This window comes from Rhopilema esculentum, chromosome 15, assembly GCF_057945365.1.
Source record: "Rhopilema esculentum isolate cy_ngs chromosome 15, ASM5794536v1, whole genome shotgun sequence".
NCBI classification, from domain to species: Eukaryota; Metazoa; Cnidaria; class Scyphozoa; order Rhizostomeae; family Rhizostomatidae; genus Rhopilema; species Rhopilema esculentum.
In genome coordinates, this window is record NC_142829.1 from 1027229 (window position 1) to 1043341 (window position 16113).

The 16113-nt window shown below is 38.5% G+C and overlaps 1 protein-coding gene across 3 annotated transcripts in view; it reads right to left on the bottom strand.

Annotated features, from left to right (window-relative positions):
• Positions 1-7: 7 nt before the first annotated feature.
• Positions 8-16113, bottom strand: part of LOC135685789 (uncharacterized) — a 29242-nt gene continuing 13136 nt past the window's right edge. For all 3 annotated transcript variants that reach the window (XM_065201858.2, XM_065201857.2, XM_065201856.2), the window contains exons 16-31: positions 15838-15929; positions 14599-14721; positions 13870-14176; positions 13056-13282; positions 11811-11936; positions 10171-10949; positions 9265-9521; positions 8473-8668; positions 7955-8203; positions 7049-7177; positions 5745-5880; positions 4647-4852; positions 3066-3656; positions 2682-2937; positions 2057-2098; positions 8-1475 (exon numbers count right to left, since the gene is read on the bottom strand). In XM_065201858.2, coding sequence (XP_065057930.2) covers positions 1153-1475; positions 2057-2098; positions 2682-2937; positions 3066-3656; positions 4647-4852; positions 5745-5880; positions 7049-7177; positions 7955-8203; positions 8473-8668; positions 9265-9521; positions 10171-10949; positions 11811-11936; positions 13056-13282; positions 13870-14176; positions 14599-14721; positions 15838-15929 — 4039 coding nt within the window. In that variant the 3' untranslated portion in view covers positions 8-1152. The remainder of the gene's footprint in view (positions 1476-2056; positions 2099-2681; positions 2938-3065; positions 3657-4646; positions 4853-5744; positions 5881-7048; positions 7178-7954; positions 8204-8472; positions 8669-9264; positions 9522-10170; positions 10950-11810; positions 11937-13055; positions 13283-13869; positions 14177-14598; positions 14722-15837; positions 15930-16113) is intronic.

Below are 16113 nucleotides of genomic sequence, written 5' to 3' on the forward strand. Positions count from 1 at the left end.
ACGTCAGTCACATTTTGACGATTTGCTTTTTAAAAAATAACTACACAAATAAATTCATATCCTATGCCATGTGATATAGACAAAAATTAAGAATCAGCGTTTAAATTGAAAACCATCATAAAAGATAAATTGGCACCACAAAACTGTTGACATAAATTAACTTAAAATATTAATAAAATATTAAAACCAACACTTTCTTCAACTAAAATTTCGAATTCTTACAAAAATCCAATAACATGATGTTTGACTGATACAAATATAAACTATTTTCTACCTTTTTAAGGATAAATTTGGCATGTGCGAGGAATAAAAATATATTCTTGCTGTCAATAGTAAAGCAAAATACATACTTTAAAATAACTTGACTTCTTCCTCTTAATTATAGATTTGCAGGGGTACATATCTCATGATTAGGGACGCCGGAACGACCAAGGGGCAAGAGAGCAGGCTTGAATAAAAGGGCATTTTAAAGATAACTCCCAGCTTCTACTAATTCCTTCTACTGACTGCCACTATATTATAACTTTCTGTAGTTATCTTGAAAATTGGCTAACTTTGGAATAAGGATTTATTTTACAGGTTTTGAGAAATGTCGTCATGAATTAAGCACAATAATCAAAATTTCACATGAATATCTCTGATTATTACAATTGGCCGGCTTCAAGGGCACATTAATAAAAGGTCACTATGGCCCCTTTTGCCCCTCTTATCAAAGGGCAACAGGGGCGGTTGCCCATCGCGCCCCCCTTTTCCGGCGTCCCTGTTCATGTATTGGCATGTTGAAGGGTTAAAGAGAACCCCAAGGCTTGACGTTTTCATTAAGTCAATTTGCAAACTACTTACTTTCTGAGAGGCGAGGGTTGTCTTCACGAACAAAGCTGGCAGCATTAATTTTGAGCCTCAAGTCTTGATAGAGTTTACTTTGGTTTAAGGAAATTGAAATAATAGGAGTTCTAATGGATAAAAATGTTACGCATGCTAAATGCCTCACTTGTTCTTTATTCTCTAAGTGATTACAACTATCAAGTAAAATCGCCAAATCTACTACTAAAAGCTTCAAGTATGATTCCCGTAGTCTATATTCTTTATCCCGTAGTCTAAAATTCGGATGCCTTGGTCATAACTTCCAGATAAGGATTCAGGCAAGCTCTTCTAATCTGTCCAGCGGTCCACATACCAGGACAATATCGTGCAATTACTGCTGTTAGACTGCCTCGTATTTTTGCCTTTATTCCATTTATCCAAGCATGCACGTCCACTACACAACAACATTCTCTCTTTATGTCTTCCAGTGTTACCTCTACTGTTAAGCATCATCTGAAGTGGAATGATGTAGTCGAGACGTTCAGCGTAGCACCGGATTGACTGCAACGGAGTAAGCGACATGCTTTCGCAGATGATAAGACAGCCGAAACTCGTACCAATGTAAACCTCGTTTTCAACAACAACAATAGTGTTGACTTGGGCATGCAGAGCTAGAAGTTATTATCAAAATCAGTTAATAAGGCAGGTGGATTTCTAGAGATACAAGTTGAGTTCGATCTTCTTGCCCCCAGGCAAGTTACATTACACTATCTACAAATCATTTGAATTCGGGGTGAATTTCCTGGGTTGAGAAACCCTAAGCAGAGGAACAATTCAACTTTTGATAAAAAGCTCATGAAAACCCTAGCCAGAACCTTGACAGGGGCGGATCCAGGAAATTTTTTGAACGGTGCTCAGTTTAGGGGACCACACCCAAAAATTGACCACGCCCATTTTCGGTTGCGATGTTAAGTAGCGTATTTTTTCCAATGAGTGTCCCTTTTCCAAGAAACAGTACTTTGAAATCTGACCGGTGCTCAAGCACCCTTTGCACCCCCCTGGATCCGCCACTGCTTGACAATATTTTTGCAGATTTGCTTATTTGCAGGTCGTGACTACTGCGTTAAAAACAAACTTCACCACTAAAGACACAGAATTTGCGAAAAGACCGGAAATGAAAAAGACCGTAAGCAGACGGGTTGGCCTCATAAGCAGACGGGTTGGCCTCAGTAAATCAATGAAAAAGGTGTACCTTTCATTGCCTTTTGCCTTGAAGTTGCTCTGGTCGAATTCACTGGAATAAAACAATAACAACATCGATATGCGCGTTGAATCAATAAATGTCTGTAGAAATAATAAAGAACACAGCAAATGAAAACTGTGTGAAGTATTATCTATCCAAATAATTCTAGGTGAGATAGATTTGGCTTTTGTGTGCTTATGATCTTTATGCACAAACAACACAAACTAGCAAAGGCTAACAATACTTGGAAAAATGTTTCTGCAAAACTACTTCGGATAACTGCGATCTCTGTATAACTTAACGGAAAAGTCTGTTTAACTTATAAAGCAAACATATTGATATGAAACATTCTTGCTGCTTAATCTTGAGGTATGTGTTCTCTAAATTAATTTTGATACTGTTACACGGTGTAAATTGAGAACCTATGTTCTTTTTACTCAGCTACATTGATTAACGAAACCTCAAAAGTAAGGACAGAATTTCCTTTCTATCTGCATCTGACCTGCCATTATCAACGTTGTTGCTATTTTTCATAAGAAACACTAATAACATTAAAGAAGAAATCTTATTGAAATTTCAGAGAACGAAAACTCAATGGGAAAGACATTGCACCCTATTTTTACAAGTAACTCACGTGCTCGCTCAGTTACACATGTCAGCGTGTTTAATTCAGCTTCCAGTCTCCTGTTGTCAACATTCCACCTGTACACATGGGTACCAGGGAATACTGTTACCCAAACCGAAGTCGATTCTGACTCATCAGCCTTTGGAGAGGGTGTATTTTGAGTTGAAGAATCATGAAACACTCTTCGTGTTTCAATGCATTTTACGCTGTGACCGTGAATGGTTGGGTTGTCAATGTCACAGCCCGTAGCGGCAAGGATGTGAACCTGAAGGACAAAGAAAATGGATGGAGCGCTGCAATTTTAAATTTAAGTACGAGAATTTCAAAAGCAATGACGAGAATGCAGCACAATAGTAAGAGGAGCCTAGAACGAGCGAATGTTGACAGCTTTACCTTTTCCAGTTTGTTCAGATCGAATACATTGATGATCCCTTTGTCAACGCCGCACCACAGCTCATACGTGATTGTATTTTGTCTCTGGTTATTCTCCTGCATGTAATCATCCAGGCCGTATTTGTGGTCACGTGATGAAGATGCTAGCGGCTCGCCCCCATGCCCATAATAGGTCATCTGCTCTTCAATTGGGTAACTTCTTGCTCGACTGGGAACTGCTGCCAGGCAGTGAATGGGGTTATAAATAGACATCCCAGCATGCACTCGATTCGCAATTAGTTCTCGAATCGGCTCTAGGTACAGTATATTTCCAAAATGTTTTGATACTTCCTTTTGAGGTATTGTGTGCATATAAGAGCTAATGTTTTCATTGTAGCTCATGATTGAGTCATTCGTAAGGCCTACCAAAACACAATGGCAAGCTGGTGAATGCAACATGCTGATTACACTGCCACTTCCAGAAGGTCGTGCTAGCGCCAAGGGCTTGTACGTCATAGAGCAATAGACTTTTATCGCACCCGACTTCATCCCAACCCAAAGCGTACTTCCCACAGCACATGCAACCAAAACAATGTCATTAAACATCATCCGCTGTAAGGCAAAAACAAAAATCAGTGTGTTGTATGCATCAAAAACTAAGATTAGGGCGTACATTTTCATTAAAAAATATTTCTATCAAAGTGTCAAACTGATGACGTGTAATTGCTATATTTTTGGATTTTTGACACCCAACATGAAAGAACACCACAAAATACCTCAAAATGTGCAAAAACAGTAAGATTTATTACATAGAGAAACGGTCCCATGAGTACGGGCTTATCCTCATTTAACGACTGTAATTTGGCCAAGGCTCAAAAACAACTGAACAAGCCAAAATAACAATAATCTGTTAACAACTTCAAACATTTTATTCATCATATCTCAGGATATATTAAATATATTAAACTGATTTTGCACATTTGGAGGTATTTCCTTGTGTTCTTTCGCTCGTGCGGCAAAAATTGAACAATTTTATGACGTCATTACTTTGATATCTTATCCTAGAACAAGTACAGCTTCACGTGTCGGCCGGGCATGACAAGAATATATAAAGGTAGCTTAAGTCTCAAGCACCTAATGCAAGAAAAGGTCACCAGCTAGGAAATAATCAACGCTATTAATTTAAATTTTACATTCTTCAAGCATACATACACCCCATCGCTTGTTGGGCTGGAAAGTTACAGCAAGTGATGGATTTTTGTCTGCAACAATGTTACTACAGGGCCCACGCCACAAGGGGGGCCGGGGTAGCCATGCCCTCCCCACTTTTTTGCGAAGCAAATAGTTTTGAAGCTGCAAAAAGGGGAAAAAAGCCTTAGCCCCCTACTTTTGCTTTCCTTGCCCCCCTCCCCCCACTTTCAAATTCGTGGCGAGGGCCCTGCAATACCCTTACTTCTAATAATCTTTCCTATACATGCCTCTAAAATTGTAACTGAAACTTCAAAGTAAAATAAAATAAACTAGAACCGGGACAATCAATGGCGCCAATGACAACAAAAATTTCTAATTGCGTCATCTACGTAAACAACAAAAACATCTAACCCTGATGATGTTGCATTTGCCATCCACGTAATTTAGGACCGTGAGATTGCCAATGCGTCCTTCTTTTTCGTTTTGCTTGATATCGTTGCTCAGTAGACATAAGTCTGTTCCAACAACACTTTTGCCGTCGAGAGTGGCGACTATGGCGTTTGTGCTGGACTTGAATTTCGTTACAGCACACTGCAAGCGAAAACAGTCCTCGCATTCTGAAAAAAATATGGCGAACATGAAACAACTAACAAATATCAAAATAACCTTGAAATTATATTGCCCTTATTTTGCACGACAATCGATTGCTTTTTGGCACAATTTTACTTAGCTATCCAAAAAGTGCACAATCCGTCACTTCAGTGACCTTGTTCATTCTACCGTTACACATGGCTGACACATGGCTATATTGCAAAGTTCAATATTAGAGAAAGTATTCGAAATTAGGCCATGAAGAAGTATGCTGCCTGTTAGTTGATTAATCAGGCTTTTCTGTTCAACAGTGATGAAGTTCACAATAATATAAAATGAACGGTCAATACATTATTTTGAATGTATCATCATTTCGAAAATCAAAGAATGCAAGAGATGAGACGGGATGATCAGGTGTGAGGATCGCTCAGTGGTAAGAGTTTCGGGACTACAGATACAAGGGTCTGTGGTTCGAGTCACTAATATGACTAAACTTTTTCTTCTAGTAAGAGGCGTCGCTAGGTGACTGTAAATCATGGTGTAGGAATCAGCGGGTTTTGGTCACACCGAGTGGAAGGACCAGGTCACTGCTCAACAAACATAGCGCTTCAGTGTCCTAAAACCTTACTTTGGAAGCTAGATTGTTGCAAATATAATGAAAGAATATGGGAGTCTGATAAGCAATGCAGCAAACTGTATAAGAATGTATAAATAAATGTTGAGTTGTTATATCAAATGTTATGGTCGCAGGGTTGCTATATATTTCCATGCTCCATGCGTCATCGTCTTGTAACCTCCGTATGTCCTTGTAACTTTCTTTTGGATAAAAAAGCTATGCAGCAGACGGAACAACGAAACTACACGGGACTCAAATTTCCTGGCACGAATTCATTTAAATAAATAAATAAATCTCATTACCAAGTTCATCGAAGAGGCGGACAAATTCGGGCAGATTTGAGTAGTTGTGAATTTCTGAAGACGATGGCCGTGCTTGCGGATCTTGCTCCCAACATCTGTAGAGAAGAGACAGGACAGGAACCGGCACTCGTTTATCCTGTAGAAACCAAGGAAGGGCTTAACGGCATTCAAAATACAAATTGGGACTTCATTCATAATGAAATTTTACGTATTAAATTTTCCGAGCACGTGGTGAAATGAAGGTTTTAACGTTCAAAGGCTCTTGGCCAACCGGCACGCTTTGTGAGTATAAATCAAAGAAACGGCCTAATATCGTACTGCATGAAAATACGAAACACAGTCAATTCTCAACACAACTGCCGCTAAGCATGCCGGTTGCACAAAAACCCTTAAGAGAATAGCTTCTTAAAGAAAAAATTAACTTAGAAATGTATTTGCAATTTGCGGGATGAAATAACGAAGAACCAAAGAGAACCAAACTTTATCTTGATTTGGGAACAACCCGGTGAATTTGCAAATGAAATTTGAATTCATCAAGAATAATCACATAAATCTAAGGTTTTTTGGCTTTTGAACCAATTTAACTGAGGGCGTTCAGGATTTGAACATAATAATAACTTACAAAAGTAATGCTTGAAACATGATTATATTTTTAAAAAGTTTCTTTCATAATAGGAGACTACGCCGCAAATGCAACGTTTAGCATTTCAAACGATTTCTACATTTACGGCTTTCAGAAAATCAGAAGTTTTGCTGAAATGCAGGAAACAACTGGGAGAATGGGCAACAATAATTCGAAATCTTGAGCAAATTCTCAAAGGCACTGGCGAAATTCGGGCGCTATCTGAATATGAAATTTGATGCTTTGATATGGTACTGAATTAATACTTTTAAGCGAACTGCTTGGAAGACCAGTTGAAGTTGGTGTAGATTTCAATGGTATACGTCTAAACCAACATATTTTCAGCACCTCATAGCTCGCAGCCAAGCAACAATGATCGTCTCTTCAACATGGTCTGAGTCAGTCAAGAAAAGGACATCTACCAATTCTACTTTGATTATGGCTCTAACACTCATTTTGAAACAAATACTTAAATATCAAATTGCTGATGCACAAATACGAAGATAAACCTTTAGAATCCTTCAAAAATTAAAGAACTTTCAATCAAGTCATGGAGGATGATAAAGCATTGCTTTATTAGGTGTTGATTTGAAAAAGGTCCGCATGCGGGAGAGAGACTCATTGATGGGGACGTTTCTTATGGGGGGCAATGCTATGTTGAGCGTGGGCATTCGAAACTTACTGCAGTGGCAAGTCTGGGGCGCTTTCCCTCTGCTATCATCTGGTCTGCTTGCCCTCCACCAAGCTTTTGAAAGGGCAACTCTTGGGTTATCAATTCGTAGATGAAAGAGCCAAATGAAAACACATCAACCTAATAAAGGAATTAAATGCTGGTATCAGAGTACAGAGTAAAGTGTTGGCGTTGAATTAATGATGCCTTAGCTATATATTCTGGTGTAGCTCTTTACAAAAGCGTCAGTAAAGGAATGCATGCTACATAAAAGAATACAGTTTGCTGGGAAATATCTAAGCAGTTTGCTGGGAAATATTTAAGCAGTTTGCTGGGAAAGTCTGTGTTGGATTATGAGGCAAAAAAGTGAGACCACACCAGGGGTTCTATCTAGGGAACAAAGAAAAATTCGATGTCATTTACTTAAGCAAGGGAATTCTTATAGGGAATAAAGACACGGGAGCAAGGAGCAATTTACAGCAGATTTAATAGGGAGCATCCAAAAGACGTTTCTAGGGCAGGGGAGATATCTGCTGATAGATAAAATATTCCTAATCTGGAACATGAAAATGCTACCTCGAAATTGAAACTAAAATTCAGCCTTACCTAGCATTTACGGCATAACAACACCATCAAACAAAGTTTAGAAAGCTACATATATCAGTTAGCACATGATCGTGAGTTGGATACTTCACTTGAGTCTCCATGACTTTATTATGACCTTATTGCATCTTTTAAAAACAGATTCTTTAGTAATTGAAAAGATTCATTAAGTGTTATTCATTGTTTTTCATGCTTTGTTACATGTTGTTTTTATTTTGTAAATAGTTTGCTTTATTTAGCTATTTTTAACACACTTTTATATGTTTTGCTGTAAAGAAATTCATAATTGTAATACAAATAATAATACCAACGTACCTTCTTTGTATAGTTTTCTTTTCCCCGGAACTTGATTATTTCCGGAGCAATGAAACCAGAAGTACCAATCAATCCTTTCACGCCAGCAACAACAACAGCCCGGCTGATTCCATAATCAGCCAGCTTCAAATTGACATCTTGCACCGATACACTCCCTGGCTCAGGAAATGACCACACCAAAATATTCTCAGACTTAAGGTCTCTGTAGATTATACTTTGCTCGTGGAGGTAGCTTAAGGCACTTGACACCTAACATTGAAAATGTGAAAAATTCGAAACCTCTTAAACACTGGAGCAATCTTTAATTGAAGCTTTAGGAACTCTAAAATTCCTATTGAGGTCTACTTGTAGGAACTTTACATTAATAACAAAATTCAATTCAATTTTCAATTCACTTAAATTTTCATTAACAGCATTCATTCAAATCATTTACATTCAAGCAATAACAGAAACAAGAGTTTTCTAAAATTACGAAGCAGGATTAAATAACATCAGCAATCTAACGAAACTCTGCTTACCTGAGCGATACATTTTTGCATTGTATAGGGATCCAGTTTCTTCCCTACTTTTTTATAATCGCTTAAAATTTTATCCAGGCTGCCATTGGTGGCGAATTCAACAATCAGGCGAAGTGGGGATAGGCCAACACCAATCAAATCCAGCACGTGTCTGTGGCTTACGGGAACCAGAATCGATAACTCTTGACGAATAGTTCTGTTAAAAAAACAGGTTAAAGAAATTGAAAGAGCAATAAACATTCTCTGAAAAAAGAAGGATTTGTGACCCAAATTCCCAGGTTCCTTTTGCAGCTTACAACCAAGGTTGCAAATCTATTTGTACTTCAGGAGTTTATGAAAAGCCTTGTTACCGAAATTATTAAACATTCAGCAGAGGAAAAGCTCTTCGTTTCAAAGATACCTGGAGTGAAATACAAGGTTTAAATCTAATTTTTAGATAATTACAGCTGAAGTGATAAACAACGCAGTTTGCCAAATTTGGTCTAGCTGAAAAGAAAGATCATCGGGTACATATCGCAGATTACTGTCCGAATTCCACAACAAACATTGAAAATTGTGAAGAGTTTTGGCCTAAGAGTGAGACGGACAAAAATCGAAGAAGAGGAAGAAAAAGAAGCAGAAGAAAATGAAGAAGACTGGCAGAGGACTGGCTGTGAAAATGCAATCATTTACAAAATGTTTCCATGTCTGGTAGAAAACATAATAACAGGTCACGCTCTCCTCTCCTACAGGCGCCTTCTGTCCCATGCAATAGGTAAAGGCAATACAATCTCAATCAATAATTTTGCTTACGTGTATACTCCAGTGGTGAAAAACGTTGGCGCACCCTCCTTTAGCTTTCTGTTCTTCTCTGCATCTTGTTGTGCGTCTGCATTTCTCGTGTCCCCTGCATCGGTATTGTTGGGTACTTTTACCGCCACTTCTACGGTCTCTTCATTTCGTTGTAGAAAAGCTTTGAAGACCGCCCCGTACGAGCCAGCAGCGATAAACTTGTCGGTCCGGATAGCTTCTGGGTTGAAAACCATGCCACTTGGAAGATCGCAAAAAACCTATGAACATGAAAAATAAGTAAGCGAGAATTCCACCTAGAAAGTTCCACTAGGAAATATTAGGCGCTTTGTTTACATCGACAAAAACAATCAGTAGCCCCTAGTAGGGTCATTTTCATCCAAACCGGCTTGTTTCTCCTTTAGAGGAAAAATTTTGCGGAGTAGACTGTCTATTGTGAAGGGCCAGGCAACTTCCTTAAAGTCTTTTAAGAAGTATACACAAAGTAGTTACCTTTACGTAAATTTTAATAGGTTATTCATCTTGATTTTATGATAAATGTATTTCTAAGTATTAAAGTGACATTTACCTATATTTTTAGGGGGAGGGAGCCGCTGAATTGAAAACCGAGCTTTTTACCTTGAAACCTTCATCGTTGCCACTAATACCCATATCATAACTTTCAGTATCCTCCTTGTAAAATTTCCATTATTATTAAAAACTATTGTTACCCCTTCACGAAGCGATCAATTTATACAGAACTCATCAAGTTTTAAATTGCTAATCTGAAACAATTATGTCATGAAACTGAAAAACTCCCTTAAAAATCGTGCGAACTACTTCCTATTATATCTAGTTAAAACAGTATGCAATAAGCTTTAAGCTGCAACAATAGAATACTTAGGGATAAGATATAACAGCAGAACTCACAAGATCAGGAAACACTCGTTCGTATTGCAATACTCCATGTATAGCGCATTGAATATCCTTGTGCGAGTCTGATTTTTTTAGCATCTCTTCAAATTCGAATCCATTTATACTTTTTTTTGCAAGTGCCTCGAGCTCTGAAGTGGGATCATTTTCAAACTCGTGTCTCTCCTCGCCATCCTCTGTTGTATTGTTCTCATTCCCAGGCCTCTCACCTGATTCTGTTGGCGCACTTCTTCTACTCTCCCTAGTATCTGAATTCTGGCTACTTGACCCTGAAGCTGACTCACCCGACTGATTAAGGCCAGGACTGTCTTCTTTCTTTTCATTTTTATCAGACTCATTTATGGTCTCTGGGTGCCCTTTATCCACATAATCCCCTTCGGTACTCTCCTTTCTGGACGATTTCTTGCTTTCCTGCGTCCTTTTTGAGTTTTTACCCCCCTTGGAATCACGCATGCGCCCTTTTGACATTTTCTTTTTCTTTCCCTTAGCCTGATCCGGAGGTTGGCTAATGTCAGATTTCTTTTCTTCTTCGGCCTCTCTTTCGCTTCCTGCCGGGCTCGTTTCTTCGAAACTACCTGTTACTAATTTTTCGGCTATGCAATCTGGACAAAGTCCAATCCTTTGAATTGATTTCTCCCCATGGATATTTTGCAAATCGAGATCTGGAAACCAGTCTGTCATTAGATTGTCGAAGTGCTCAGCTGTCAAAACCAGTAGTTCACACGCCGTCTGTGGAAAATTGTTCTTCACTGTGGCAACTCGGAACTGCGTTTTTTCTAAAATGAAAAAGGAACCACGGTGCGGGGATTTAATCTATAGTGTAAGTACTAAGTAATAAATACAGATTAGTAAAACAAGGGACGGCCAGACTTGTGGATAAACTGAGCAACAGGGTGGAGGAGGAGGAGCAAATGGAAACTGTGCAGGAGAAAAAGACCGATAAAACCAAATAGAAAGAAACAAAGTGGCAGCTCTTAGGCCGTATTGAGCTGTCAAGGATAGGAATGTTCCATTGAATGCCCGAGAGTGTATTTATCACTGCCTGTATAACTTTCAGGTATACATAGGCAGAGTCTTTAATGATTCAAAATATAGCATTGGATTATATTTGTCAAACTTTTAAAATTGGCAGACTAGTTTCTTTAGTTTATTAAAGAAGGTTCAGTGACAGAACCCTACACCTGCATTAAAAACGATATTGTGGCAAATATGTACAGGATAGAAGAAAAGAGACAAAAACACTTCTTCAGTATGCTGTCAAGCAAAGAAAACCCATTTCAATGTTCACTTGCTCTTCAATCGTTAACGAAATCCAGAAAGCCTTTGTGCTAAAACAGTTTCACAATAATTTTGGCAGCAAACAGATTTCGGAACTTTTATATTGCATACTCCGGCAGTTAACTTTTAGCCTTATCTTGAGTAGCTAAATCACAGTTAAATTCAGCTTTCATCGCGTTTCTAATTTTTTACTTTCGGACATGCAAGCAGCAAAAAACAGCAAAAAGCAGAAAGTGAAATCCACAAACAAATGATTTCTACCCAATTCAGGTGATCAAGGTAGTACAAATACAGAGAATTGAAGAAACTATATAGAGGTACTTTAAAAACATCAAATTGACGGATGCTAAATTGCTTACCATTTTTATCACCAGGGTTGACAACCTCGATAAACAATCGAGCGGCCGGAACAAGAATTTCAATAATAGGGGTCCTGCTGCATTTGTAAACTGAATTCGTCAAAAAAACCTGGTCTGACTCTCTTCCTGGAAAAGAAGGTGCATAGGTCAATGTTAATTCAAGTACCTCATATGATGAAGCAGAACCTTAAATATCCGTTTTTCGGCCACAATGCCCCAGCGTTAGCCCGTTGGAGTTGTGCCCCTATAGACTCTGCTTCATAAATTCATCATAACATAAACACTGTCCTAATAAGACTGTGGACCTGGTAACACGGAAGTTTTCACCAACGGGCTCGGATGTCAGCTCACCTACCTGAGGAGAAAATTTCGTACTGCATGACAGCTTCAATTATATGGGGCTGAACAGGTTTATGTCAATTACGTCCATCTCAAAACAATAGAAATTCCAGCCCTACTGCGAGTTCCTACCCAGTAGCTGAATATTGTTTGTGTAATCAGAAATAACATTCTATAAGCCTGCGATGATGAATGGATAGAGCTTCGCGTCGGGTAGGAGGGCTGAAATGCCCTAAACTCAAAACTCACATGATTTAAGCCTTAATAAATAATAAAGTTCGTACTTGAATTGGATAGAAAAAGACTGATTACAATTTCTCATAGAAAACAATTTCTCATTATCATATGTTCTACGAAAGGCTGAGGAGGAGGAGGGTGAGGGGGTTTTTCAAAAGCTTGAGCTTTGTCAGGTGTTCCACCCGTTTTGGCATGGATTATATATTTCCTACATTTTTCTACTTCTCTGTGCTTAAGCAAACTACCGTAAATTCTCGAATTAGCCCCCTGGGGGCTTATTTATTTTCGATATTTTTGGACGGGGGCTTATACGAGAGGGGGGGCTTACAAATTTAATGTAGACATTAAGAAGATCTTATTAAAAGACCTCAATTATTTTAGTAGAAATTTCTTTATGAGTATTTAGTTAATTACTACCAAAAGTATGGATTTGTTGTGGTAATTCAATAAAACGCCATAGGCAACCTCAGATGGCAAAAATCATCAAATTGAGGGGTCCAATTTGAGAATTTACGGTAGCAGTGGGGGCTTATTCGAGGGGGGGCTTATTGACAATTTGTAGTTCTAGGGTGGGGGCTTATTCGGGGGGAGGGCTTTTTCGAGGGGGGGGGGGTGCAATTCGAGGATTTACGATATCTTTATTCAAACGAACATAAAATGGTTACAAACCATCATGGCCAAAGAAAAGTTCATCTGGTTTAAGTTGGCAGACCCGTAGAAGCTTCACGCCAAAGCAGGACAGTTCAACTCCGGTTCTCCAACACGCCCATTCTGGAACTGCTGCTCCGGACAGACTCTCTTTGTAAATTTTCTTTTGATCTTCATTTACGTCGTCAGGGCTCACAAGTTCAGAACAAGATGTGACAGCTTTTCCAATTCGGTTGTCAGCAATTAGCCTTTAGTTGAAAATATAACTAATTCATTCTAACATATACGGTAATATAGGATAGGTGAAAATGACTTTGATACACAAAGGATGGTTTCACTATATGCAAAGGATGGGATCAAATTCGAAACGTGATTGAAGAAGCTTGCAGCGAAATGTCAAAAAATAAATATATACCTATATAGGTAGATGCTCAATAAAAAACGACTTGGTTGACGTTTCGCTGTAAGCTTCTTCAGAATAAGGCAAAGGCTGACAAGAGGAAAATTTTTTCCACAAGGGTGCTACCCAATTGTATCGAACCACTCTTGATCGGAATATATATATATAAGGAAATATTCTAAAAATATTTTTAAGTAACATTTCATACGAAAGAGGTTTTTCCAAGCGAAAAATCACTGTCTGACCATTAGTGGGGGTAGTGGTCGCTGATTGGCCATTACAAGGAGTCAATTGCCCAATTCAACTTCATTGCCCAAGTCAATTTTGACCCGCAACCTGGATATAAATTTTAGTTAAAATTTACACCATGATCCAATTTTTAATATCCTGCAACTTTGAAATGTGACAAAAAAAGTTGACATATGGTAGCCATACCTTGTTACCAAGCGGGCCCAAAAGCCACTTGGGACATAGGACATGCGATATTGCCTCCTGAAAACGCTGCTATTCCGATAGGCCTCCATTTTCATGCTGACTCGGGTCTCTTCGCTTAATGAGCTTGACACTGCGGGGCTCGGACCCTGCTTTGTTGGTAGCAATGAAGGCACAAGAAGATAATTATTGGATATCTGTAAGGCAACTTCAAATTTGTTCATCAGTTCGATGTATTTCTTCACATGGTCGGATGAAAAGCGACGGCCTTTAAATATCAGACCTTTTAGGTCTTCGATCCTCAACACGCCTGCAAAAAATTTGGTACAGTATGAAAAGCAAAACAGACAGTCCCAAGACATTATATTACAGCAACAAAAGAGGGTGTCAAAAATATGCAATAACTAGAAATGATCAGGGCACATATGAATAAAATAAGTGATTTATATCTCTTAGAAAAACAACGCTTTTTGTGTATAGAACAGCTCGGTTGCTACTCCAAGTTTCACGTATAATGCGATCTTTAGGCAACTGCAATAGTCGTTAGAAAAACAAATCTGTTCAACCAAAGATCTTTGGTTCAACATAAGTTTTTCCCGTAAATTTATTCTTAACTACCCTAAATCAGTGTTGACATTTTAATCTACGTTGGTATGGAGCGATAGTCAAAATGGTAAGCAAATTTTTCCTAAACTATAAGCAAAGTTTTGGAACTGACAACAAAAAACATACCATTTCGAATAAGTGGATTCACATCACGGGTTGTAATGACGTTTGCAAGCATATCACACAGCCACTGCGGGTCTACAAAGTACAGGTTTTCAAGAGCAGGTCCGTCGAAGTGAAGCAGGATTCCTGTTGAAACGAATTACTTTGTGCTTTAAAAAGGATGTGAAAGTTGCCCTAAATATCAGTACAGATAACAAGGCTTCAAAACTTATGATAAAGCGGAGAAGTTCAATTGGTTGCATTACAATTTTTGATAAAACGAAAACTGCTACTGTTTTTAAATCCTGTAAATATCATTACAATAAAATGTTACTGTAAATCTTTTATCTAAAAAGACAACCCTTGCTTTCCAAAGGAGAATGCTTAAGAGAGGAACGCATTCAACAAGTAGCATCAATGAATTATCAAGCCAACGAAGACGAAAAATCTTTTTAGAATAGGATTTTATTTATCTGTCGCTGTTTATCAGAAAGGTGAACGCAACCTGTGTTTCATCGAACAGGTGAAAAGCCATCGCTAAGTAAGCCATCCAATATGTAGCAATAACCCCTTCCTTTAAACCTCTGCATTGACTACTAGCAGGACTTTAAAGAGCTTTGCTAAAGGAAGGGCGTTTATTAAGGAGGCATTAAAGATAGCAGGGGGGGCAATTGCAGCTCAAGCTCTGGCGGGAATAAAAACAAAAGAAAAGTTGATCAGCTTCTGTGGTACCTAAAATTGTTGATTGGGAGGGGGGGCGTTCTTTAAGCACTGGTGTTTAATTGTTCCGGTGTATGGCCCCACGATACGAGAAAAACTCGTGCCTATTCTTTGTTTGCTTTTCGGTTCGACACGACAGTCAGACTCAGTATTCCTTAAGGTCATGAGGTTACTTTTCAAATATTTAGCGAAGATTGCAGATAAGTATACAGGATCAATGTCATCTATCGACTTAAAAACCATCTTAGATATTTCTGCCTTTACTGTGTCATTAATAATTGGCCAGAGAAACAAAGTTGCAAGATTTGCAGTGTAGCATTACCGCAGCAAACATTAACAAGTGCTTTTGGCTTTTTGCCTTTTTCAATTAGTTTTGCTTCGCAGTGGGTTGCTTACCGTCATTTTGCATTACTTCTGTCTATCGTAAATAAGTTCAAGGTGCCTTTGATTAATAAATGAAAGGGATTGATGATAAATGAAAGGGATTGACGATAAATGAAAGGGATTGACGATAAATGAAAGGGATTATCATCACCGGCATACCACAATCATGCAGAAACTTCACTGCATTATCGAGCTCATCATCCCCAAAGTTTTTTAGCTCGTTTACATCGATTTCTTCCTGCACACTTGCCCTGTAATTTGAAATATCAATAAAAATAAGCTGACATGTGTTGCAGCCTTCGAAGGAGATTAGATCGCAATGCATCAGGTAATTCCACAAACTTAAATAATTTCAGAAATCAAAAGATCTTGCCTAATTCGACGCTTTTTGCACCTGCACAGTCGATCAAAGAAACAAAGTATACTTTCATAATT